Source organism: Giraffa tippelskirchi, chromosome 7, assembly GCF_054371585.1.
Source record: "Giraffa tippelskirchi isolate mGirTip1 chromosome 7, T2T-mGirTip1v1.2.pri, whole genome shotgun sequence".
NCBI classification, from domain to species: Eukaryota; Metazoa; Chordata; class Mammalia; order Artiodactyla; family Giraffidae; genus Giraffa; species Giraffa tippelskirchi.
The window spans coordinates 59311286-59337894 of NC_137281.1; the positions used below are offsets into that span (position 1 = coordinate 59311286).

General features: G+C 55.9%; 2 protein-coding genes and 1 long non-coding RNA gene across 21 annotated transcripts in view; 1 reads left to right on the forward strand and 2 right to left on the reverse strand.

The window, feature by feature from the left end:
• LOC145513205 (uncharacterized) overlaps positions 1–20099 on the forward strand; it is an 89206-nt gene extending 69107 nt beyond the window's left edge. For 8 of the 17 annotated variants that reach the window (XR_014059202.1, XR_014059190.1, XR_014059201.1 and 5 more), the window contains 2 exons: positions 7835–7987; positions 18847–20099. Coding sequence is in view for 2 of the 17 variants with exons in the window: in XM_081508802.1 (XP_081364928.1) it covers positions 7835–7987; positions 18847–19008 (315 nt within the window). In the remaining 15 variants the exon portion in view is untranslated. Of the gene's footprint in view, positions 1–7701; positions 7988–8871; positions 8910–17054; positions 17337–18846 lie in introns of all 17 variants that reach the window. The other 9 variants (XR_014059191.1, XR_014059197.1, XR_014059192.1 and 6 more) reach the window with 5 other exon arrangements.
• On the reverse strand, positions 180–26304 carry VSTM2B (V-set and transmembrane domain containing 2B). 3 transcript variants are annotated; one of them, XM_081508798.1, is made up of 5 exons: positions 25556–26304; positions 24834–25018; positions 23863–23892; positions 22525–22966; positions 180–882 (listed from the first exon to the last, which is right to left on the reverse strand). In XM_081508798.1, exons 1-5 carry the CDS (start codon positions 25635–25637, stop codon positions 794–796), a joined length of 828 nt encoding a protein of 275 aa, XP_081364924.1. In that variant the 5' UTR covers positions 25638–26304; the 3' UTR covers positions 180–793. The 3 variants fall into 3 exon arrangements, with proteins under 3 accessions (XP_081364924.1, XP_081364926.1, XP_081364925.1); XM_081508800.1 differs by having other exon boundaries at positions 25418–25604; XM_081508799.1 differs by lacking the exon at positions 23863–23892 and having other exon boundaries at positions 25556–25717.
• LOC145513206 (uncharacterized) lies at positions 16985–22314 on the reverse strand. The gene is made up of 3 exons (XR_014059206.1): positions 22201–22314; positions 20101–20415; positions 16985–17795 (listed from the first exon to the last, which is right to left on the reverse strand). It is a non-coding gene; the product is annotated as an uncharacterized LOC145513206 (long non-coding RNA).
• Positions 26305–26609: the final 305 nt, after the last annotated feature.

The following is a 26609-nucleotide window of genomic DNA, read 5'->3' on the forward strand; positions in this document are numbered from 1 at the left end:
TCCCTGTCCCTAGCGGAGGCTGGGCAGGCACTCTGCTCTGCCCAGTGTGGCCTTGGCCGGGAGCCCTGGGCTGCAGCCAGCAACAGTGCAGTTGGCAGCAACAACCAGGAGGGCACCGCACTCAGCATGTGGGCTGCTTGGGGCACCAAGGCTTAAATTCATACATGTCTGTAGAAAGGTTATTTCAAAGTTGTTTTTTATTCAACTGTTATTCAGCAATATACAATACAGTTTATAAACGAGTGTCTGACCTTGTTTCCAATCTTTATTTAAAAATAAATATTATTGACAGTGAATTTTAATTATGATAAGATGTATCTTTTTTAATCAAAATGTCTCAAAAGAAATAATTTACTTTAATAAAAAAGAAAACCCCCCAAAGAAAAAAGTAAATTAAAAAATTTCCTAAACACAATAATCTACTAAAAATATTTTGCTTTGTCAAAAAGGCTTTGACCCAACATTTTTACATAGTATCCTAAAGATAACTGCTCAACAGTTCGTGCAAAATGAAGACTTGGAAGAAAAGTTTGAAAAGAAAAATACATTAAAATAGAGAAATCATTGATCCCATGCATATTGCATGGTCCAAACTCCATCGTATTTGGAAACTAGATGCATTATTTTAGGTGGTCTACATTTGTGTAACTTCCCCAAAAATATGGTTTATTTGCTTTCCACATGGACTTGGTCATGCGTCTCTGAGTCTGTCTCTGTCCGTCCGGCGACGTGGTCCTCACCCAGGGACTGGGCAGCCATGTGGGCCGCTCAGGAGCACAGGACGGTGAGTCTGTCAGGGCCCCACGAGCAGGTGCAGGAACTCATGTAGGGCCAACAGGAACAGGGACAGGAGCGGGTCTGTGGCGTAGTTCGGGCCGGTGCCTGCAGGGGATGAGAGAAGGGGCAGGGTTATCTCCTGGGAGCAGGTGGGGGGGGGAGGCGGATGAGACCCCCCAGGTGGGCTGTCTCTGTGAGTGCCCGGCCGGTACCCAGCCAGGTGCGGCTGCTCTGCGGCGGCTTCCTCTTTACCAACCGCACAGGAGCCCATTCGTGGTCCAGACCCAGGCGCCCCTGCCTGAAGGGCGTGTGCTGGACAGCAGACCCCAAGTCCAGGCATTGTTTTAGTTGAGTAAGAAGACAGTGTGCTCGCTCTCCCCTCCTGCCCCAAGACTACACTGCAAAGTGCCGTTGGTGTTTAAGGCCCAGCTGCCCGCTCCTACAGAGACTCCCTGGTTGCACACAACTCCATGCCCTCCAGCTCCCGCCCGAACTGCACATTCTGCATTCACAAACACTCTGCATAAGCATCCTGAATGTGTGAGGCTTCTTTCCAGACCGTCAGTCCAGCCCCTGGGGTCAAAGTGGGGCACTCAGCAGTCACTGTTCACTGGAGGTCAGTGGGCTAGGGCCCCCCTGGAGTGACCCTTGTGCCATCCTCACAGGAGGTCACCCCATCTGTGTCTTCCATGTGAGCTCTAACCCAAGCCTCTGGCCCACTACTGGGACAGTGACATACTGCCTTCATCCTCCTCACCTGGGCTGCCTGCCTGGCTCCCCATCTGTCAGTCATCAGGTCTTCATCTGTTTGGGAGGCCTCCTGTGCAACTTGGTAAAAGCCCACCCATGAACCCCAGGCTTCTCACCTGGGGGTGGGATGCTCCCTCCAGGCTTAGGAGGAGCCAATGAAGAGGCACCATGCACGCCCCTGGTCCTGCCCAAACCACGTGGACATCACTACCAACTTGCAAAGAATCGGGCTGCGTCCACAGAAGCAGTTTCCAGCCACATGCTGCCTACCTGCACTGTACGGAAACCTCTCCCCCCTTCACCCTGCCTAGCCAGCTGGGCTGGAGCCCTGTACCTGGAGGGGAGGTGCAGAAGGCCCTTCCTGGCACCGTGAGGATGCACAGAGGCTGCAGCCCCTCCACCCGGCTGCCTGCTGGAGCTGCCGCCAGCCTGGCCAGGTTTGTGGCTTCCCTGACAAGCCTGGGCTTCAGCCCGCGACTTCTTCCCCTCTCCAGGGGGAAGAGCTGTTTGTCTTTCCTGTCCAAGGTGTTTCCCTCATTCTTGTGACCTGGGCCCCAGTCTCCCCTCTGTACAAGGAGGGGCTTGGACAAATGATCCAGGGCCATTCGGGCTTGAGATGCCAGGATTCCATCTGTTCGTTTTAGGAAACGAGGGCTGTTGGAAGATCTAAAAGGAAAGAAGGCAGAGGCCATCTGCTGTGCCCGTCCTATCCAAGGTCGACGTTTCTGAACCTAGTCCTGAGCCCCCGCTGAGAAGCACAAGGACAGGAGGGCCCAAACGGGTAACCTTCCCTTGCGGTACTAATTTCTCACACCGTCACCACACCTGGCCTCCTCTGCAGCTTGACTCAAGTTGACAAATTGCCTCTTGCCCCCCATCAGCAGGAGGACCACAGTGTGGTCACTCCAAAGGCTTAGGTCTTCCTTTGCTGCTCCTTACGGCCGTGTGTCGCTGGGAAGGACAAGGGTGGATGTGGTCACAGACCAGCTGATGGAAGCCCAGATGCCTGGGTGGATTCACCAAGGCTCAGAGGTATAGAAACAGGTGCGACCAGCAGGGCACTGGCTCCTGGGCCCACGGGGCTCATGTGACCAGACCAGCCCCACTGGCCTCCCCATCTCCTGGTGCTGATCTTTCTGCTCCTGCAAACCCTGACACTCAGGCCCGTGCAGGCAAGATAGAAACAAGTGCGCGAGGCACTTAAAAGCAGATGTGTGTGTGCAGTAGGACACATCCAGATCCTCAAGGCACGCTGGGCCAGAAGGCACAGCAAATGAGCTGCAAGCCAGGCAGGGTGAACACTGCAGAACTGTGGGTACAGGAGATTGGAGAAGAAATGTTAATTTGCCTCTGAATACTGTCAACTTGTCTTTTCCACTATTACAGTCTCACCTACTCATGTTTGAAAGCTTTAAAACTGCAGAAGACTTTCAGACAACCCTGAACTGAAACGGCCAGCCTGCTCCTGAGCTGGACCAAGTGGGGAGCCGGTGGCTCCTCGAGGCCGGTACCTGGGGAGGGCAGACAGCGGGGTCGTCTGTGTCTCTGCTTGAGGATGTCTGGGTCGGGGGAGCCGGGTTTGGCTCCTGGGTGGCACATCATCGTTTCCCTGACCCCGCACTGCCACGGACGGGACCCGAGGAGGTGGGATGAGGTGGTGGGCTGGAACCAGGACAGCTTCTGAACCAGGTTGCTGTGGGACCCGTGCAACACCCTTCACCTCTCTGGGTCCTGGGGCATACTCCATGAAATGCAGGTGTGCACATGCATGGCGCCATGAAATGAGTATGTGCAGGGCACGGCTCCCCAGGTTGGGTCCAGATTAAGCACGATCACGGTGGTAGATTGCAGAGATGGCTACAAATGCCCCTCCTCCCTCACCTTCTGTGACGGCGCCCTCGCACACTGATGATGAGGCTGGTCACAGGACTTGCTTTGGCCAGTGAACATTATCAAGTGTGAAGCAAGAAACAGATTGAAAGGTGCACTGGGGCTTGCCCTTTCTCTGTGGCTCTTGGAACCCACTGCCATGTGAGAAGACTGGGCTGGCCTGCTGCAGGTTAAGAGCCAGGAAATGTCCTATCTGAGGTCCCTCTGGACCAGCCGGCCCCCAATGAAAGGGCAGGTGACCACAAGTGCATGAAGGAGCTGACAGACACCAGCAAGAGAAACACCCACCGACCCACAGAACCATGACTTGAATAGATGGCTGCGTCACATCCAAGTCACCACGGTTTAGAGTCAGAAGCTCACTGATAGGTACAATCATGTAAAAAAAAAAAGTGCCTCAAAGAGAGTAAGAGCCATGTGAATAAAATGTTAATGAAAAGGACAACATCATTACTTTCTGAAAAGTGTTGGAGAAGTACCAATTTTGAGGGCTGTCCTCCTGAAACATTTTCCAAGATGGAATAAACAGATAGATAGAATAACTATGCTCCCAAGCATTTCTGTTCGAGACAGACAGACACCCCTGGATCTCTGAGGGATGGAGGACTCGGATTTTGGAACCTATTGCTGCATCCCTCACAATATACTCAGATGAGCCAGAGTTGACCAGGGAAGACGGGCTTCTGGGCTGCTCCTGGAGGCAGAAGGGTCTTCACACCAGGATGGGTTAGAGTTCGGGGGTCTGGCAGCCCCGTCCCCTCCCCACTGCTGTCCAATGGAGGGGCGTGGGCAATCGTCTAGCGCCCTGGCTCCCCCCACCCACCCCTGCTCCAGCATCTGCTGCCCTAGTCCACGTCCTCACTGTTTCCTGGAATGAAGGTAGGACTGTCTGCTGCTGTCCAGGGCTCACCTGACCCTCCAGAGCAAGGACCAGGAGAGTGCCTCTGGCTCAGCTGAGGCAGGACCTCCTATCCTGGCCTCCTGTATCATGTGCTGTGGAGAGGTCGATGTTCCCAAGGACATGGAGGCTGCTGTGATGACTGGTTGCTAACAGTCTATTTCCTCCTTTCCTAAGGAGGGCCAGGAAGAGCTCTGAAACATGCAGAAGTTTATGTTGTGGTTAAGTTGGAAAATCAGGCTGCTTGAGAGGTGAGGTAAGCATCGGATGGAGTAATAGCTGATTCACTCTTTATATTAAACAAATAGCACTGTTTTGCTAATCATTCTTACAGAAATCAAAGCTGCCCTGTGAATATTAACTTTTATCGTTTGGTGGCGAGTAGGCTAAGACTCAACACCAGAGCCATTTTCCAAAGAACACTGTGGATGCACCTAGACCCATGGGCTCAGCGAAGGTGCCAGTTCGAGCAGCTTCCACTGGAAGATCCTGCTTCTCTATTTACCCAGCAGTGGCAGAATTCCAAAGGCCACATCAGAAAACAACAGGGAATCTCTGGGGCCATTTACCACCTCATGATGGAAGTGAAGGAGGCTGGGCTACAGTTACCCTCTGGGATCCTCACTTTGCCCCCACTAGAGGTTCCTGACAGTCGGTTCCTGGGAGGAGGATGCAGAGGACACCCCTACTCTGGCCCGGACTCCTACAGGCACGGGGCGCTGGGGTGCCCACCCCCCTCTGCAGGTATCAGGACATGGTGGGCTGCTCCCCAGCTGATCTGTGGGCGTGGCTGGCCAGGACGGCCACGCCCTCCACCACTCGCCCCGCCCACACGCCTGGGATCACAGCTGCCTTTCTCGGTCCCTGCTGTGTCTGCAGCCCCGCCCCTCCCCACCTCCGGGCCTGGGGGCTGCAGCGGAGGGGCTGGCCTGGGTCAGGAGTGTGCAAACGGTGCCCTCAGAGGCCAGTGCTGCTCAGAGGCTGTATTTTGTTTTGTTTGTTTTGTCTATAGCTTAAAAACTAAAAATTTATTTCAGGTTTGAGTCAGTAAAATTCAGATACATTTGCGGTCTGGTTCTACACACAAAAATGGCTAACAGGCTGATTCTGGCTCTTGTGACCTAAGCAAAGTTGGAGGTTCAGTCTGTGGGTGAACCCTCAGTGCCTGGCCTTTGCCCCCTCAAGTGCTGCATTAGAATATTCCCACGCTGAGCACAGGCAGCCCCAAAAGAACTAGTCCAGCCTCATGGACAGATCCACTCCACCAGTAAGCGTGGATGTCCTAGCATCAGGGCTGTGACAGAGGTCTGGAGGACAGGCCCCTCCTCTGTGTCGAGCAGAGCAAGGCCACTTACATCCACTTGGCATTTTGTGCTGTCATACCATGTTTTTTGAATAGGGGCTGTTTGGCTGAAAATGTTAGAAAAGCAAGTCGAGTGCCCCAGATGAGTTTCTTTCAGCGTGGCTGTTGGATTCTATTCCTTTCCCCTTTGCTGCCATCTGAGAATGAGAGAAGGGGCCAGCCCCCAAGCAGTGAGAGTCTGGGCACGGCTGGACATTGTGGGCTGGACTTGGACATCCACCTCCCGTGGAGACGGAGGCCTGTCTGCCTGGGGCAGCCGGGAACAGACTGGCTCTTGCCCCTGTTCCCGTCACTGGCCCTGACTGTGAGTGTGGTGGTGGCCGAGCCCAGACAAAGAGGAAGGCTCCCTCTGGGAGCTTCCTGGGGGCAGGGTGCAAGGAGATTTGCAGGGGCTTGTGGAATAGAACACTTGGTCACCTTGGCCATGGTCAGGCACTGTGCCGTTATCTGTAGGGGAGATGCGTACAGTCACAGAGCCTGGGGCAATCGAAAGGCTCTGAGTTGCCACTTGAGGATTCAGTCTAGAACGCAGAAGGGTCTGGCTTGGTGCATACAGAGCTCTAAAAATCGTAAATTATAATCCAACATGTAAAATGTGGGAGACTTTTACTTAAAAGCACAGATCGGTATGTCAACTGGAAAGGCCCAAGACCCAGCAGCTCTGGGCCTTAGTCACCTAGCTGCACGACTGGCCACTGTCTTCTCAGTAGGGATCTGCTCACTGCTCCTCCTCAGCCCAGGCCGGCGCGGGTGGCTGCCTGTTTCCTCCCTGACGCCCTGGAGTCAGGCCTCTCTCCTCAACCTGCTTCGCTCACCTGCACCCCCCACGCTTGGCCTGTAGGTGTCTGAGTTGGCAAGCTCTGGTACGGGATCCAGGAGGCCTGTCAGCTCGCCTTCATTCCTACACCCCGGGGTGACCGTGCGTGGCTAGTTCCCCTCGCCCTGACATGCCTGATGGCCCCCCGCACCCATCCTACCCTGGCCCTGTGGCCTCCCCTGAAAGCTGCGCTGGTTAGGCCAGGTGGCCCGGCAGCACCTGGGTGGGAAGATACCACCTTTCAAGAAGCTGCTCCCCTTGTTGATGTTTTAATTAAATCCTCTTCATGGATATTTATTCAAAGGGAATCAGCAAGGAATAATCGAGCACTAACACAACTGGATAGAATTAATTTCTGCCATAAAATTAATGTGTGCCGGTAGCCAGGGCAAAAACTAGGAGCAACCGATGGCCTTGGTTTTTTAAAGGAAACTGAAAGTGGGGGACGAGGAGGTGCAAGAGAGGGGATGAGACGTGGGCCCCTCGGTCCTGTGTTGACCCTGCCCCAGCCTTAGGCGGCTGGCTCTTGGGTTTGAGAGCAGGCTATCCTCCTGGTGGGCGTCACATGTCCACTGGAGGTGATATCCATAAGGCAGCCTCCGTGTCTAGGCTGGGAGGACTGTGAGTGCTCCGGGCTCAGTGGGGTAGTGAAGTGAAAGTCGCTCAGTCGTCTCCGACTCTTTGCGACCCCATGGACTATACAGTAATGGAATTCTCCAGGCCAGAATCCTGGAGTGGGTAGCTGTTCCCTTCTCCAGGGGATCGTCCCAACCCAGGGATCAAACCCGGGTCTCCCACATTGCAGGCGGGTTCTTTACCAGCTGAGTCCCCAGGGAAGCCCACAGGGTCGGGGCAGACATGAGTGTCCCTGCCTGTTTTAGCCATGCCTCACGGCGCCCTGTCCCCTGCCTGGGCCCCAGTGCGGCAGTGACCTCTTAAAGCGTCTTCCTCCTCCACTGCCACCCTGTGCCTGCCTCCCTCCTTCTAACGCATCTGGTTCACTCTCCTTGAGGGGCAAAAACTTTGATGGGAAAGCGCCACCATGTCAGCGCCACAGTTGGGGTGCTCCGTAATCTCCCCCAGCAACCTCACCCCCACTGCTTTTTTGCTCTCAGCCCTGTACTCCGATCCACTGTTCTCTGCCAGCCTCTCGAATGGACCCCAGGCTCACCCTGCAGAACCACTGACTTCTTTTCCTTTGTCTAGGTCTGACCTAAACCTCAAGCCTGGAGCAAGTGCTGCCTCCTCCAGGAAGCCCTCTCTGAGCACCCAGGCACAGAGGGCTTCGCACAAATCAGTCTGTTCACGTGACCCTTGCCTGTGCCCCTTTCTCCCCCAGCCCCGCAAATGGCTTCCTCATGAGTCCTGCCTCTCCAGCCATGGTGAGACCCCATGTGCCAGGAGGTCGGGCCCGGCCTCCCAACCCCAGCAAGTGGCCCCACCCACATCCCGGGCCCAAGAAGACAGAGCCCTGCTGGGACCAGGTACCACGGTAAGTGCATTGTTTTAAATCCCACCCTCTTAACTGTAGGAGTTACTATTTTATCCCAGTTTTACAGATGGAGAAACTGAGATCCAGAGAGGTAAAGTAACTTGCCCAAAGCCTAGAGTTGCCAGGTAAAATACAGGATGCCCAGTTAAATTTGAATTTCAGATAAACAACATAATTTAAAGTATAATATATGTTAATCTCTAATACTGCATGGGACATACTTACACGAAAATGCTATTGATTGTTTATCTGAAATTCAAATTTAACCGGGTGTCCTATATTTTAAATTGCTAAAATCTAGCAGCCCTACCAAGACCACACTGCCGACTGTGTCGGCAACTCTGGGCCATGAACCCAGACCATCTGGCTTCTGTCCACACACCTAACCACCACACACACCAACTCTCAGGGTCAAAGGTCAGGAGCTCCCCTCCCCTGGTGCCTCAGCTTGATCCCAGCCCCAGGCTGCTTCCAAAGGAGAGAGCATAGGAATGAGATTTTTTTTTTTTTGTATTTTAACATTTATAATGGGTTTTTAATGTGGCCAACTTTGTTGCTAGCTCCTTTCCAGCTCCTTAATTCTTTTGAAATGAAATCTTGCCCCAAAGGATCCTTTAATGGTGCCACTTAATGAAAATAGTAAACAGGCTTGTCCCTCTGGTCGGGTGGCTGCTGTCTGCAGGGCCAAGGGCAGCTCTGACCACAGTATCAGGGTGCTTCCCAGGCCGGATGGAGCTTCCCAGCTCCTCATTACTGGGCCTAGTCTTTAGGGGAGGATGTCCCACCCGCCCATGCAAATTCTTTAAACTCTGAGGCTGCAGGGTGCTAATAGGCCTCTTCTTGGTTTGTGGTGCCAAGAGAATTCTTTCCTTTAATCCTCTCAGGAGACTTTGGGAGGTGGAACCGCTGTGCTCTTATACAGGTGAGCCACAGAGAGGTTAAGTAACGTGCCTAAGTTTGAACAGCTGCTAGGTGGTAGAGGAGTTCTCTCTAGTTCACTCCCCAGTATTTTTGAATGAAGTCCAGGATGCCTTCGTGACCCCACCCTGGGGAAAGTTCTGTCTCACCTGCGTCCATGCTGCCTCAGGTGCCCCAGGCTCCAGGCACACCGGTTGCAGCATAGCAGCCACGGGGGCCCTCCCTCTCCTACTGTTAGACAGCCCTTCCTGGTCCCTTCTGCCGGAGCCCGACCACCCTCCGGGGCCCAGCCCAGAGACGCCCGCAGCATGACCTCCAAGACAACTTTCCATCTGCCTGCTTCTTGCCCTGGACCCCACTGCCCCACTGCCCCACTGCCACAGGCCCAGCCCTGCACTGGTCCTTGAACCCTGCCTCTTGCCATATCAGCGCTCACGTGGGCAGCGCAGTGTTCCTGACAGGCCTGTCCACGTCCACTAACCCAACAGCCAGGCAACCACCTAGCAGAGGCCAGAGTGCTCTGTGCACATGCAAAGTACACATCTTCCCCCACCCCAGCCCCACCCTCAGGGGCTTTGTGCAGGCTGGGCTAATTCCTCCCTGGGCCCCTCCTCAACACCACCCTCCCCCCACCTCCCTTCTGGGTCCAGCATCCGTTCACAGAGCTCACCCCATGTCCTCCCACCCACCACCTGCCCCTCCCTCCATGGAGGGTCCCTCAGACACCACATCCTCTTTGGCCTGGCTGGAGGTGCCCATTGCCCCATGGGCTCCAGAGCAAGTCACATTTACGCTGGCTGTGTTTGAGCGGCCACAGTGGCTTACTTTTTGACTGCTGTCTCCTCCGACAGTGGGTAAACTCATAGTCGCTTCGCACCCTGCCCACACCTGCAGTGCTCACAAAGTGTTTGTTGAATGAGTGGAGGTCGTTCTCAGAGGCCCCCAGCAGTCTACGCAGGCGTGATGCACCAGGCAGTGGCCAGCTGCTTCATGTCTGTCAACTTAGACACAAGCTGTGTCTTCAACTACATATCGCTACCTGACCTTTCACCTGCCCAAGACTGTGTGCACACATCTCTTTGTCTACCTTTTTCCAAATTAACTTCACCTTCATTTTCCCTTTATTCCAGTTTTGTCATTAAATAATTTTCATTCTGTTATGCCACGTGCAGCTTTGTAAACCACTTCAAATTTTTCCCTTAGGGAAAAATTTTATATGTATATGTATATATATAAAAGTGTATTTGTATAATTTGTATATTTTGGATGAGATGGTTAGATAGCATCACTGACTCAATAGACATGAACTTGAGCGAACTCCAGGACATAGTGGAGGACAGGGAAACCTGGCGTGCTGCAGTCCATAGGGTCGCAAAGAGTTGGACATGACTTAGTGACTGAACAACAACAGGATTTTGTATAATTTATATATATATATACACACACGTATATGAGCTTCCCTGGTGGCTCTGTGATAAAGAATCCACCTGCTTATGCAGGAGATGCAGGAGACGTGTGTTTGATCTTTGGGCCGGGAAGATCCCCTGGAGAAATGGAGAAGAAAATAGCAACCCACTCCAGTATTCTTGCCTGGGCGATCCCATGGACAGAGGAGCCTGGTGGATCCCAGTTCATGCGGTTGCAAGAGCTGGACACCACTTAGTGACTAAATAACTATATATGTATATATATATACGTGCTAAATCAGTTTTAAAAACTTAAAGCAGTAGACCTCCTTTTTCAAGCTAATTGCTGCATGGAACCTCAATATTTAGAGCCACTAGAGGAAGAATTTCCTTGGTGGTCCAGTGGTTAAGACTCTGCGCTTCTAATGCAGAGCACAGGGGTTTGATCTCTGGCTGGAGAACTAAGATTCCACATGCCCAGCAGTGTGGCCAAAAAAAAAAGTCACTCCTCTCCCCACACCCCCAACAGTCCCCACCTCCCAAAAAAGAAAAAAACATTAGAAGAAGAACTGCTTTGTTTGTGGCTGGAGGCGGGGCTGGGAGCCTGGGGCTCCAAGGAACAAAGTTTGGGAAGCACTCATTAGAGACTCTTTATGGCCCCTTCCAGACCTAAAACTTACAGACTTGTAGATGCTGGAATGCTGGCGTGCCCATTACACAGATAAGGAAACCAAGACCTGTCAGTGCTTCGAGTGAGTGGTCCCTGCTTCTCTTTGGGGCATTTCCGCCTCCTTTAGCTCCCACTTGTCCCCTGAATAGCCTTTATGTCTCTCGGTGAAGAGTGTGCCCAGATTCCCCAGGTCAGGCAGACAGTGGGCACTCAATCAGTGCCTGCTCAGGGAGGGCTTCTCACTGTGTGGGTCCAGGCCTGTGAGCTGGGCATGGCCAAGAATAAGCAGGAGTGACAGACTGGAGGCCCAGGGCTGGGGGAAAAGGACTGTAGGTCCCCAAGGCCAGCCCAGCAGAACACAACAGCAGCTCCTTTCTCTAGAGTCCACCTTGGGAACACCTGGACATTTCTTTCTTTTTCACACAGGACTTTTCTTCAGAAACAATTCAACTGAAAAGGTTCACACATTTTAATTGCCCAGGGACAGTGCTCTGAAAATTCTATAACATGTGCTCATTAAATAAAATTAGCACAGAGGAGCTGCCCAGGATATGTCACGCATTAAAAGATGACTTCTGTAGGATAGAATGCATTATGAATTATTGCCTTGTGTATCTTTGTTACATTAGTTTTTAATGCAAATACAGTTACTCATCTGCCTACCTGGAGATTTGATTTTTTAAATGCTTGAAAAAATATATTTAACTTTTACATGGACAGTCATCATCAAGTCTTTGCCAGGCTGCACCCACCAGAATGCCCAGTGTCCTTCCTGCCCCTCACAGCAAGGCACAGAGGTGCCTTCTGAAGGCTGAGGGGTTAAGGGAGCTGGGGCAGGCTGGGGACTGGCTGTGTCCCCTTGCTCTGCCTGTCCTCTTTGTGGCCCAGGGCCAGCAGGCAGAGGCATGACCTGGCATATAACTCTGGGCTTAGCCGTCTGGTCCATGCCACCACCTGGGACCTTTCTCCCTTTGGCCTCCCCTTCCTGGAGGATGGGGACTGGGTGTGCAGAGGTCAGGTGTGGAGAAGCCTGACCCCAGGCATGTCTCCTCCCCCAGCCCCGCTCCTCCTGCAAGGCCCATCTTGCATTCGTGTTTCATTCATGTATCTACTCATCCTTCTTTCTCTCCCCCATTCTCCCATCCAGCCGCTCAGTCATAGCCTTTTCCCACACATTCCTTCCATCCATCCACATGTCTGTTCATCCTTCCTTTCACCCCCCAACCTCTGTCACCCAGTCGCACATCTTTCCCCTCACTCATTCATCAGATGCTTGTTTTCCTATTCACCCCTCCACCCACCCAAACCTTGAGTCCCAGCCCTGTCACCTCGTGGCTGGACTACTGGCTCTGAAGTGCTCTCCCCATGTCCACTCTGCTCCTGCCTCTCCAGTCTCCACAGCTGCAGCCAGGACATTATTTCAGAAAGCACCACACCCCCTGCCAGCCACGTGTTCCCATCCACTACCAAGAGCCAACGCCTCCCTGGGTTATGGCCTGAATGCCTCTTCACTTCATTCCCCCGAGCCTCTTCTTGCTTTCTCTGCCCTAGACACAGTAACTCTGTCAGGCCTCTGTACTCCCCTGCTCCCGCTTGCCAGAGGATCTTTGCACATGCTGCCCGTCTTCTTGGAAGGCCCTACTGTCTCTCATTCTCAAGCCAACTCTTAATTATCACCCAGATGATGGCTTAACTGTTGTTCCCTCAGGGGCCCTTTCCTGATTGGGTCAGGTCCCCCTATTCTTAGTTCCCAGAGCCCATGGGTCTTTCATTTAGAGTGCCAGTAATGGCTGCAAATTTCTACTTGCTGTGTGACTGTTTGATCAATAGTCATGCTATGTCTCTCTCTCTCCAGACTCCTAGGACCTTGTTGGTCTTATTCACATTGTGCTCTCAGTGCCTAGCACAGATCTTGCACATAAGATGCTCAATGGACATTTTCTGAATGTACAAGTAAATGAATGAATGAGCAAATCAGTGCCAGGCCCAGGGAATGTGAGTGTGGGGTGCTGGGGACAAAGACATGAGAATGAACTCTGCCTGCCTGCCCAGCGCGTCAGTCCCAGGACAGGAGGGAAATGTGGGGGCCTAAGACAGCAGCGGGGCCCTCCTGGGTGCTCAGGATGGATAAGACCCCTTGAGACGCAGGGTCAGAGAAGTGTCCTTCCCTCTGTGGAGTGATCCCCCACTCCACCAGCCCACTCTGGTCGTACCTTTTCTGAGCCCTGAGTTCATCCTCAGAGCACCTGCTTCTCTGGCCACCACTGTTGAGCCATCAGCTTCTCCCTAAAGCAGGGGCTGGGTCTACCAGATGCCCTGGGCAGCGGCCACCCTCAGTCAGACCAGATACAGTTAGCTGGGAACCCCCACCACAGCTCCAGCTCAGAATAAGCCAGGGAACCATGTCAGCTCCGTCTCCCTGGGGGTTTATTAAAGATCCTTCCTCTGGGCTAAGTGGCATTCATGTGAGAATCAACTGTAATGAGTTGCTGTAAGGATCTGACACTGCAGCTGGGCTTTCCTGGCTTAGAGAAAACCGAGACTTCTTCAGGGAGAGCCAATGGGCAGGGGCCAGGGGGCAGAGAGGGAGGGGCTCTGGATCTTTGCCTGTATTCTCTGGTAACGGCGGGTAGACCTCCTTCAGGGTAAGCCTGCAGTGCTGGGTAGGAGGGAGGCTCTTGTGGGCCTGAAGGGGTCCTGGCCTGGTTCTGCATATAGCCTGCTCTTCATCCTACCCTCTCCCCATGGGTCCCTGGGTGCCAAGCAGCGCCTTTACTGGCAGTCATCAGAGAATGCATCCAAGCAGGTACCAACACAAAAGGCAAAGTGCCAGAGTGCACGGGAGACAGTGCAGGCCCAAGCCTGCAGCAGAGGCCTGAACCCATCATTTGACACACCCATCCCTGCACAAGCGGCTCTATCTCATTGTGAGAGTCCCAGTGAAGAGGACACTGGCCACCTCCTCTCCAATGCAGGTCGGCCCTGGAGACTTTTTGGCTGCCTGACCATCACTAGGGGCCAGGTGCACAGATGTGGTGCTGCGGTGTGCTGGTGGGATGTGAGGAACCATACTGAACCTGTCCTTGCTCACCTTGCTCCTGACTCATGCAAAATAGCTGCAGCCAGGAAAGAATGAGGACATGGCATTATCCCCATTTCCTTTCCTCCCCCCTCCAAATGGCAAGGAGAAAGGACAAAAATAGCACCTCGCTGAGCCATTTGCAGTCTGAGGGCATTTTCTGTTCTGAAGTGCCATCAGCTTGTCTCCTCACCTTTAGCCCCATGATGCACTCAGTACACAGAGGGAAACATGTCTCAGAGCAAAGTCTCAGATCAGAGCACCCTGTCCAGCCCCCAGAAATGTTCAAGAAATGACCTGGGACAGTCAATGCCATTCCCACGAATGATGCTGATAGTAAGAGCCAACATCAATGGGTGTTTTCTAGGTGCTCGGCCTGTGCGAAGCTCCACCCTTTCTGTGGATTTTCTCCTCTGGTCCTTTGTGGGCACTGGGGTCACCCAGATGATGACAGACACGAGAACTTGCCTGTGGGGGGTGGGAGGTGTTGGGTCAGGATTGGAATACAAGCAGTTGGACTCATGTGGAAAATGAGAAGCATAGTCCTTATGAAGGGCGAGAGAATGAGGCATGGACTGTGACTTCTGGGTGGCTGGAGCTCTGTGAGGGCCAGAAATAGGAAGATTGGTTGGCATTCAAACCCTGGCTTGCCTGTGAACCAGCTTAGCTGAACAGTAAGGAATGTTTGAAATGTCAGAGGAAGAATTAAGTGGTTGGAAAAGTGGTGAGTAACACTTTCTGAGCTGTTGTCAGCCTTTCTCAGGTTTGTTTTGTCTTTTCCACCATAATGGGCAGCTCCTTTAAGAGATCTTGTTTAGGCCCTGAGTGACCATGTGTGTGTGCGTGCTTAGTCTGACTCTTTGCAACACCATGAACTGCAGCCCGCCAGACTCCTCTGTCCATGGGGATTCTCCAGGCAAGAAAACTGGAGTGGGTTGCCACGCTCTGCTCCAGGGGATCTTCCCAACTCAGGGATCAAACCCTGGTCTCCTGCATTGTGGGCAGATTCTTTACCAGCTGAGCCACCAGGAAAGCCCAACAATACTGGAAGGGTAGCCTATCGCTTCTCCAGGGGATCTTCCCAACTCAGGGATGGAACTGGGATCTGCACTGCAGGCAGATTCTCTACCAGCTGAGCCACCAGGGAAGCCTGAGTGACCGTGGCCTCCACCCTTATCAGCACTGGGTGTCCAGCTGGGCACACTCCAGAGGTGCCCTGTTCACAGTTGGTCTTCATACCTGAGGAGCCCTCTGGTGGGGTAGTCACTTCTGAGCTGGAGGGAGCAGAACCCATGGGCGTGGGTGAGCCGGTGAATGGTGGGGCCCCCAAAACACTCTCCTTGAACCACAAAGACCAGAAGCCAGCCCAGTGTAGCGCTGATATTTCAGCCCAGGGAGAGGTAATGACGGAATGGAACCACCAGTACTTTCCAGAAATGGCCTCACCCAGGATGCTGACGCAGGGACGAGACTCACAAGGCTCTCAAGGGCCACCTGGTGGAGGTGTGGCGCCAGAGAAGACCTGAGCAAGGGCCCCGCTGCTGCTGAGCACCCCGCAGCCCCTTCCACGGCTTTCTGCTCAACGGCAGCTCCACCTCAGCCCAGAGAAGACTGAACTGGGTAATCCATCCTGCACTTAGAGCACTTCCCTGAGAACCCTGGAGAAGGCAATGGCAGCCCACTCCAGTACTCTTGCCTGGAAAATCCCATGGACGGAGGAGCCTAGCAGGCTGCAGTCCATGGGGTCCCAAAGAGTCAGACACGACTGAGCGACTTCACTTCACTTCCCTGAGAACACCAAAGCCACCAACAAGCGGACTGTTTCCCCTAGACGCCCCGTCCTTACATCATCCTTCATAAGGAAAAGGTAGGGATCGGTAGTTGCAAATGCTGGGCCTGTTTGCTCGTAATCTTAAACTTTCCTGAAGCCCTAATGTAAGACAAAGGGAAGCTTCTCACTGCTTTGGAGTTTCTAAGAGATGTCTGCAAAGCATGGGGGAATAGAAAAGATGAGACTTTCTTTTTTTTTTCTCCTGTGCTGCAAAGGTATCTTAAAACCAAGTCAGCATCTCCCGTAAAGCTTAGAGGTTCAGACCATAGCCAAGCCCTTGCCTCTGTCCACATGGGGCAGCAGTAATCAATATCATATTACAAAAGCACTTGACCTCATTTATTCCCACGGATGCTTGGGGAATCCTTAATATTCAGAGCTTTTTAAATGTGCACCTGGCGTATTTAATGAGAAGCTCCTTGGTGGGTTCGGCTCCCAGTGACATTTAGAAAGCCTGGCTCTCCACTCTTCCCGTGGGGCTGCCACCCCGGCTAGGGAAAGAATCTGGGCTCTGAGGCGGGGGCTGTTTGATGGAGTGGGGCAGAAGGGGTCATGTAAAAAGGGGGACACCAGTCAGATGTGAGCGTGACACACACCGAGTGCTCAGTGAAAGGCAAGTATTCTTTATCATTATGACGATCTGTAGTATGGTTTTTCCTCCTTAATTTGGGGTCACCCCGTGCTGAGAGAACGGCTGCATTGTGAGCCGACTCATGGCTGGATGATAGACAAAAAAGGCCCTTCCACCTGGTGTGACTTTCTCAATCCATGGGGCACAGAGTTGGGAGGAAAAGAGAGGCCCCCGGCAACTTCCCCAGGACTGGTCTAAGCAGGAGGACGAAGCCCAGGCACCTCTTTCCAGCCTGAAGTCTCACACTGCCTAAAGCAGGCTTCCTCTGTTAGCCTCATCTGGGTTGCTGTCCTCCCTGGGACTCCTGCTGATGCAGACAGCTTTGTCCCGGAGTCCCGTGGGCACCCTTGATGCCCTGAGCCAAGTCTGGCTGTCGTTGCTGGTTCCTGCTCAAGGCAACCATGGGGCTGGCCGGTGAAGGATGGGAAGCTGTGACGCTAATAATCACACGTGTTTGCAGGATGCAGGTGCCTCCTGCCAGCGGTGAGGCTCAGCCATTTACTTTGTGAAGTCCCTTCATTTTCTCTTTCAGGATGCTCAGAGTTTCACCCTCTCCTCTCTGGGACAACCTCTGCCAGATTTACTTTCTCTTTAATTATGGCCCTTGTGTCACATCAGAGCTGGAGAGACGAGCGGGTTGTCTATTCCAGGTGGTGGTCATCAGGTCCTCGTGGGTCTGGGGAGAAGGGGAGACCAGGTGACTGCTGCCTGGCTCTGCCGGCCTAGTTGGAAACCCTCTGCACTGCGCGGAGATTCTCTCTGGTCGCACTGGCATTTCTGCTGGCTTTGTTGTCCACCGGGGGCACGGCTGAGAGTAAGTCCCTTCACCTTGTCTACAGCCCTCTTTGGTTATGGTCTACAGTTGCCATGGTGACTTCCAAGGATGCTCCCCTTGATGGCTCCCAGCAGTAGCACTCTCTCTAAAGCCATCACACCTATGACCTTGGTTGTCTTTCTCTCATTACTAATTGAAATATTGAGAGTCAGTTCTCTGGGTGGGTACCAGGCAGCAATTTGCCACATCCAGCTGGCTCTCTGTAGGGGCCAGGGTGGCTCTTCTCTGAACTGGAGCCTGGAGGCTAATTAGAGGTTCACACACCACAGAGCTGATCCCCAGGTCCCTGCAAAGGGGAACCTCTTGCCAACATACAAGCCAGTCAGTTGCAAGCTGAATTCTGTTGAGGACACATTTGGCTTCACTGTGGCAACTTTCCAGTTAGAAGGATTTGTATGGAAGATACTATTTTGTTTTCTCTCTCCTTTTTTTGTTTTTCTAGACATGGCAACCAGAAACAAAGTAATCATGAAAAATAGGTCAGTGTTCAAATTAATTAGGAGACAGATTTATGAACATGGCTAAGAAGGACCCCAATCTCCTGTGCTGGCTCTGCTGTGCTAATCCAGCCCATGTTATTTTTAGGCACAAATATCAAAATGTCTCTTGACAAATGAGACGTGAAATGAATGAGTTTTTGAACATAAACTTTAGTGCAAATATGTATTTGGCTATGTTGGGCATGTACAGGGCACAGGAAGGCTTTTCTGGCCTGGCTGTGAGAAAGCTAAAACAGAAAGCTTTGAGTAAGCCCCTCCACCCCTTTCCTGGCGTTAGCAAAGAGGCTTGCTTTAAAACCAGCGACACAGTGTTGTCTGGGGCGTCTGATTTTCTCCCATGAGCAACTGCTTAACAGGTGACTGGGGAGCTGGGCCGGGACCATCTCTGAGGTTGCCAGTCTGAAATAGCCAGTGTATCCATTCAGCTTAGGCGTTAGATGACCTCTTTAGTCAGAGCTCAGCTCCGGGTTGGTCCTGGTGTTGGGTTGGGGCAGAATGTATCTTCCTCCCTTGAGAGCTGGCTTGCTGCCTCTGTCCTTCCAGATCCACCCCTCACCTTTCCCCACTCACTCTGCTCTGAGCCCCGAGAAGCTGGCTTGTATAGGCTGCATCACCTGGGTACCCTTGTCCTCAGCTCCCAGGAGGGTTTGGTCACTGGGAGACCCTGACAGGGAACTAGAGGTCAGCAGAAGAGGGAGGTTTTGCCAGGCCACCAGGGGTCAGCCATGTCCCTCTCCCGAGGCCTCAGCTCTTCCAGTGTCTCTGTCCACCTAACCTCTCTGGATTCTGCTAGTTGCCCCCGCCCCTTGGCCCTTTCAGGCCAAAGGTGCTAATAATTCCCACTGCTATGAGCCCTGGGGGCCAGTTCTCATCCTTGGCTGTCCTAACCTTGTTCACACCTTTAAAAAATACTCTCATTGCCTCTCCCCCAAGACTCTGGTTGAATGTGCCATCTGCTTCACCAGCACCCTCTCTGTTATGCTCTGCAGACACGCCTGCCTGGTACCCAAGTGGCCACAGTCCTTTCTCGTCATTTTCCCTCTAAGCGGCCGAGAACCAAGAGTGGGGTGAGGAGAGTGGTGGAGGAGGGGAGCAAGCCTGAGGTCATCGCCATGAGCTCCCTCTCTGACTCACACTGCTGCTGGCTCTGACTGACCGGCTGCCTGCTGCATCCCAGAGAGGCTCGGCAGGACCAAGAGCTGCTCGACAACACAGCCCTGCAGAAAGGCTACTCACGTGCGGGGCGCAGAACCCAGCCTGCAGCCTTCATCCCGCCCACAGCCCCCAGGCGCAGCAGCCTTGAGAGGTGAGGCAGGATGGGACACTGAAGACAGTATGGGGGCCCCCTCGGCATCAAGCTATCGGGTGTGTGTGTGGATTAGAAGTCCGCTGACCCACTTGTTTACACCCAGAGTGGCACGCAGAGGGGCCTGCAGCAGTGATTCTCCCGGACCTTCATCTGAAGAGCAGAGGACACAAGCCTTTTGGTCTTCCAGCTGAGGGCCCACCTTCCTGGGCTTCCAAACAGGAGCTGGAGAGGAACTTGGGGTTCTTTCTGCGATGTGTCTGCGTGGTTTCTAACCTGTGCAGGAGCCAGCAGTGGCGCACACCCCATCCTGGTCGTGCCACCCTGTGAGCCCTGGTGGCAGCCCCGCTGGCTCTGCTTTCTGTGGGGAAGTGAGTACTGCTTCTTACTCCAGGGAGGGCAGAGGATCCCCCGCCTGGGCTGGCCTGAGGACTTCCAGAAAGGAGGCACTGGCCATGCCAACTTCCATGGCTGGGCTCCTGCTGGAGTGATGAGTTATCTGGAGCTTCCCTGTGGTCAGGCCCAGAGACTGGAGGTCTGACCAGCCGTGCCGGGCAGAGTCAGATCAGCCATGATGAGGCTCGAGGGGTCAAGCTCTGGCCAGGGAGGAGGGAGATCGAGCAGGAATGATCTCTTATCACACAGGGCTTCCTTTACCGAGACCGTTAATGGCTCCTGTTGCTCTACTCGGCATTCAAGACCTTCCTCAGCCTGGCCTCCAACCACCAGCCACTCACTTCATCTCCCTCATCCTCTCCTCCTCACTCAGAGAATATAATGGCCTTGGTGATAATAGTGAACTTTATAGAGCAGTGTCCATGCTGAGTTCCCTCTGAGGTCAGGGATTACTGAAGTATTTCTAAAAAAAATGCTTTCAGAGAGGGTAAGTCACTTGCCTAAAGTCACACAGCCAGTAAATGAAGGAAACACAACTCACATCTGGGCTCCTGGCGCGCCAAATCCTTTGCTCTGCTGCTCTGCTTACAGTGTATGGGACATCCCAGAGGAATGTTCCAGCCCAAGACACATGTTTAGTTGCTAGAGCCCACAGGGATGGGGCAGAAGGGTGTTTTCTTCACCAACCAGCAGTAACTAAGGCGGTAACCCTTTTCCAGTATACCTATAACCCTTTTCCAGCATGCTAGGCAGAGATGGCTATGTTCCCGTGATTTAGGCTCCTCTTCCACCCTGAAGAGATGAGACTGGAGAACAGTTGTCAAGCCAAGGACTACATTTTCTACCCTGCTTGCATCTGTTGAACAATCAGACTGAGTTCCGGCTGATGGATGAGGGTGGTAGTAATATTGATCACTTCTAGGCATGGCCTTTAAAAACTTCCATTGCCATTCTCCATAGCAGCTTTTCTCTGAGAGAACTGAACTCTACCAAAATTATCTGAGTGGCTATTTTCTCAGTCTTCCAAAAATGACAGATACCAAGACCCATTCTAAATGCATAAAAAAGAAGAGCCTTAGAGCCCAGGGGCTTGGTGTGCTCAGGGATCTGGGTTCGGAAAGGCTGCTTCCATTCTCTCTCCCCTTTTTTGTGGCCTGTATGTTGATGAGTGAGTGTGTAAGCCACCTCTTAAAGATGATAGAGTTTCTGTCAGCCTGAATCTCTGAATGACTGCACAGAGCAGAGCTATTCCTCCTCAGCCCCTCCTCCCAGTGATGTAAACCAGAAATGATACATTTGAATTGTGTTAAGCCTCTGGCATTTTGGAGTTCTGCACAGCAACTCCTGTTATCTTAAACTGATATGGGGTAAGCTCCAAGACAGGTGGACGAGTTTGGGGAGAGGACCTTCACAAGTTCCCAGCTGACCCCCCCTTCCCTCATAGCCTGGGGGAAGGTCCTGTGGGTACCTGTGTGGGACCTGAGAGGGATGAAGCCCCCAGATAGAGCCAAAAGCCTCAGCCACATGGAGAAGCTTCCACAGGGAGGATGACTTAGTGAGAAACAACTGAACTAACGTGGAAGACAAACTGGCAGGGTCTGAACTGATTTAAGGCTTAAGACGATTGGCCAGGGAGGGAGGCCAGGATGCTGGTGTCCCTGGATCCAGCGGGGAGCCCAAGAGTCTGCATTCTTACAAAGGGCTGATGCTGGTGGCAGGTAGTCTGCACTATAAGAACCTTGACAGGGCTTCCCTGGTGGCTCAGCTGGTAAAGAATCTGCCTGCAATGCAGGAGACCTGGGTTTGATCCCTGGGTCGGGAAGATCCCCTGGAGAAGGGAAAGGCTACCCACTCCAGTATTCTGGCCCGAGAATTCCACGGACTGTATAGTCCATGGGATCGTAAAGAGTGGGATGTGACTTTCCAAAAAAAAAACCAAAAAGAACCATAAGAGTAGGGCAGGGTGCTTCAGCTCCCCCACCTTACGCTGGTTTATATGACTGTCCCGGAGCCCAGCCTCTCAGTGCTGCAAGGCTGATCAAGATGCTCTCTATGAGACTGTGCCTTAGACAAGACTGAGAGGAAGTGGCAAGCTTAAAGGCAGACACAGGGAGTGAGCCCCGGAGCTGAGCTATCTGTGAGGTTCCACCTTTGAGTAGGTGCTGGGAGCGAGGGATGGCTTAGGGGGAGGGCCACCGTAGGCCCTCCTGCCCTGGGTAAAAGCCTGCCACTGCTAAATCGGCCCTCCTGCTCCTGGCCTGCAGTCAGTCCCTCATCCTTGCCCTCTGCTCTCTGCCTCCCTTCTCCCCTTCTCTCCTTTCCGCTTCCCCCTCCCCTGATCCTCTCAGCTCCCTGGGAGAGCAGCCCTGAACCTCTGGGGGCCCTCCTAACAATGGTAGGGCGCCATCCAAACCCCGTCCCCCAGGCCCTCCCAGGAGGGCCCAAAGGAGCCTGGAGTGGTGATTATAGCCGAGCTTGTGTCTAGGACCGCCTGCAGCTTGCCGAGGAGGGCAGAGCGCACACAGCCAGGTCCACCCACGCTGGCTCCAACAGTGTGTCTGTTCAGTCCAGTCAAGGCGGCACCCAGACTACAAGACCTGGAACCGCCTCCTCTCACTCTAGACTGGGTGCTAGTGCCCACCCTGAGTGTTAAGGGCTCCAGGAGACAAGCAGGCCCGACGCTGTGGGGTGCAGTCCCCGAGGTCCGGTTCCCCAAACTCGAGACCGAGCTCCCCGCCTCCAGCCGCGTGTACCAGCATTCCCTGCCGGGCGGCGCCCACCGTCATAAAAGAGGGTTGTGAACAGCCCCAGCGGCCGAGAGTAAGGACGGGAAAGCGGCGGGAAGAGAGCAGAGGGGGGGTTCCGAGAACACTCCCCGCAGATGACCCACCGACAGCTCGGCGCCCGCGACCGACCGCAGCGAGGCGGCCCGTACGGCGAGAGCCCGCGCGCGCGGGGCCCTTACCTGAGTGCCTCTGGCGCAGAAGGGCTGCCTCGCGGGGCGGCGGCGGCGCGGACGAGGCGGCGGCCGCCACGGTGGTCGCGGCTCTGTGCTCCGCGGAGGCGGCGGCGGCCTCGGGGACGCCCGGGGCGGGGGCGGCGGGAGGGCCCCCGGAAGGCGGGCTCTTGTCGCCGCGGCCGGGCTCCTGGGCGCCGTCGGCCCGGGCAGCGCTGGCGGGGCCGTGGCGGCGAGGGCCGCTGCTCTGAATGTGGGACACGGCCTCCGCGGCCTGCACGTCGGGCGGCGCGAAGCGCGCGAGCACGCGCAGCAGCGCCTGGGCCGTGTGCTCCTGCGTGTCGTCGTCGCTGTAGTCGGACACGCGGCACTCGTACACGCCCTCGTCCTGCCGCCGCACGGCCGACAGCCGCAGCCGGTGCGAGATGTCGTTGCCCTGCACGCGCACGGTCTGCAAGAGAGCGAGGCTTCGGTCAGGGCCCGGGGCGAGCAGGCCGCCGCCTCGCCCCCGGGGCCTTCACATCCGCTCCCACTAACGCTCCTTCATTCTAGAACCCGGAGGGCCGAGGTGGTGTCCGAGGGAGCGTCGCTCTGTCCTCAGTGCACAGATACCTGCTCCCAGCTCCAGCCCTTCTCAGCGAGCTCTCTGCCCTCGCTGGGACGCAGTGGAAGCAGAGGCTGCTGCCACACCCACTTGGTCCCTGCTGCCTAGGAACTTGCCTCTCGGCGGCAGCCTGGAGCAGGCGACAAAGCTCAGCTCCCTGCGAGCTGCTGGAGACGCCGGGGAGCAACCGCTCTGTGGCCCTCACCAAGCTCCCAGGGAACCCTCACCTCCGAACCAAGCACAGGAAGCCCTGGTCATCCCCAGGCCGTGATCCCTGCATGCTCCAGAGGGGAAGGCTTGGCGCATGTCCTCCCCAATCCTGGCAAGACTCCTCCCCTCCACTGCAACTCCAAGCCAGCCCACAGCGCCGGGCACCGCGACCCGCAACCCAGGCGGAGGAGAGGGCTGCCGCGGAGGGCGCCGCCAGGGCTGCGTGCAGAGCGGGAGTGGGGCCCACAGCCCTGAGCCAGGAGCTAGGGCAAGGAGCCTGCAGGAGAGCTTTACAGGCAAGCGTACAGAGGAGGAAGAGGATTCAGGCCTGGGACCCTTAATTTACGCAAAAAAGAACCCGATCCACGACCGGCGACAGATGGCGCCCGGACACGCCAAGCGGCTGACAATGCCAAGCTGTGAGCTGGGCCCTACAACGCACCGCCAACGAGCCTTTCTAAGAGGGAGGAGGCTGCGGGGCGCAAAGCGGCCGGAAGGGGTCTCCCGCGGCCCGCGCTGGGCTCCACACTTACGCTGATTTTAGTCGCATCCTTATTTGTTACCTAAAATGCAAAGAGGGAGAGACATTACAGGCTGTTGGCCTTCAGGCTCAGGGAACTCAGACGCACCTCCTGCAAGAGGATCCTCCGCAGGCGGGCTGAGACTCGAAACCGCTTGGGATTTAGCCACGGCGGAGGGCACGAAGAACATCGGGATTTTCAGGAGTTTTACCCGGAAGGAAGCCGGGCTTGGAGCTAGCATGGCGCCCGGCCAAGGAGGGGCTGCCGGAGCACACCTGCCAGCCAAGGAAGGGAGGCTGGATCGCCTCCCGGGTGGGAAGGAAGACCCATTTCCCTCCGGAGGAGCATCCCCATTCCCTGTGGTGTTCCCCTAAACCCCTTGGAAAGCTGGATGGACAGGACCCGATGGGAGATGTGAGCAAAGGGTGGGACTCTGGGTAGAGCGAAGATAGGCGGCGCGCGCGCGCGTGTGTGTGTGTGTGCGTGCGCGAAGGTAGGTGTGTGTGTGTGAGAGAGAGAGAGAGACAGCGCTAGAGACTGTTTAAGAGGCAGATGGGCCGTGGGGGAAGTCCCTCTGACTCTGCAGCGGCTGGAGGTAACCTGTGCAGCGTGCTCTGCCAGCCTCTGGAACCCAGCCCGGAGGAGCTTAGCTGCTTGGCCGTGTGCCCTGGGGACCTCAGAGTGGCAGAGGACAGGGAAAGCCCGGCCCCAGCAAGTGGTTTTCTTTCAATACCCAGCATCCATCACCCTCTGGGCCCGCAGCTGGCAAAAGCGGGCAAACTGGATGAGGTGTAGCTTCCTAGGGCTAGGCATGGAGTTCAGGGGAGGTTTCCGTGAAGGGAATGCGAATGCCTAGGGGGTAACAACCGCTGTTGTTGAAGGTGCTGTGAAGACGGGGACGGTAGGAGATGGGTTGCACCACGGGGCGGCGCCCTGCCTGCCTCACCCCGGTCACCCCAGGCGCCGCGCGGGCGGCCAGTTACCTTGCTCCGGGCGCCGGGCACGCTGAGAGCCAGCTCGTGCAGCAGCTCTCGGGGCGGCTCCTTGAGGTACCACCACTGAATCTCCAGCGAGTACGAGGTGGCTCCGCTGGCCCGGAAGGCGCAGGGCATTTCGATGTCGTCTCCCTCACGTACCGTCACATCTTTGGGGACTTCTGTAAATGTCGCTGGGGGCGGGGGAGACAGAGGAGTGACCAGCTGTGGGGCGGAGGCCCGGGGCCACCCCGGCTCGCCAGGCCGTGCGCTTCCCACCCCCTAGCTGCTCGCGCGGCGCAGGCCCTGGCCAAGTCCGGTCGAGCAGCTGCCGGGCCGCAACAGAGACCGGCTGCCACTGCAGGCCGCTTCCTTCCAGTCCCGGCCGGGCTGCAGGGGACGGCTCACGCTTCTTCCCCGCGCCGGGCCGCGCTACCAGCGCCAGGCTGGGGCGGGCCAACTCCGGCGCCCCACTAGCCTCCTGGCCGCAGCTGGAGCCCGGGTCCGGCTCCGAAGGACCTGGGCGCGGGCACTACTGATGCCGCGACCCTTCGCTGCTCTCCACCCCCTACCCCTCCGGGCCGTGGCTGCACCTCGGGATCGCTGGAGACCATGAAACCTTCCCCTTCGCTTCCTCCGCCTCTTTCTCCGCGGCAGCCGGGACAGGCTGGCTTTGGCGGCCCCGGCGAGGACCCCCGAGACCCCGGCGGCAGCAAAGTTCCCGCTCTCACCCTCGGCCACGAAGAGCAGCAGGGCGCGCAGCACCAGCGGCGGCAGGTATCCGGGAGCGCCGAGCCGGTTCCTCTGTTCCATCTCCCGCAGGGGGCGCGGCGGCGACGGGGACCCGGGCTCGGAGAGGCGGCTGTGGCGGCGGCGCGGGCTCGGATCCGGTCGGGCTCGGGCTAGGACGCCTTCGAGCCTGCCATGGCCCCGCGCGGCGCCCCCTCCCCCGGCCGCCGGCGGCCGCCAATCAGTCCAGCTCCCTCGCCGGCTCGCCAGGCGCGGCTCCGGCGGGGGGCGCTGCTCCGGGTGTGCGGAACGCGAGGTCCCCCCGGGAGGCTCCGGGCAGGAGCCTTTTGTCCGGTCGTCCGCCGGACTCTGGAGACCCGCAATTCAGTCTCTGCCCGGCGGGCCGGTCGGGGGCCGGGCCGCGCCGGGACCCATCCTTGGCCAGGAGAGCGTGCGCCTCGGAGCCTCGAGCTTCTGCCTGCCGGTCTCCTGCTGCTGCGGTTCCCGACCGCCGCCTCCTCCGGCGGCCGCCCCGCTCCCGCTGCCGCCTCCGCCGGTCCTTGCTCGGCTCTTTCCGCAGGGCGAGTGGGCGCTTAGCCGCGGCGCGCAGACCTGGCGTCCGAACCAGCGCAGCGCGGGGAGAGCGGGTCCGGCGTGGCGGCCCCGGAGCCGGAGGGGCAGGAGAGGAGGGGGAAGGGGAGGGGAGGGGGCGGTCAGCGGCTGGGCGCCGGGCCGCCTCCAGCGCCGCATCACCCGCGCCCTCCCGCCCCCCTCCCTCCCTTCTTCTCTCCCCTTCTTTTCTCTTCCACAGCCGGCGCCGCCCCCGCCCGGGAGCGCTCCCCCCGCCCCGCCCGGTCGCCTGGAGGGACCACCAGTCTCCGGCTGGAGCGCAGCCCCGCCTCGCCCCGGCTTCGACTAGGGGTCTTCCCACCCCAGCTCCCCCTTGTTTCTTTTCCATCTCCGTCGCCCGAGACGGAGCATCCCTGTGCCCCGCGGGGCCCGAGGCCCTCTCCGCAGACCCCCGCCCTCAACTTCTTACCCCGGTTTGGACAAAAA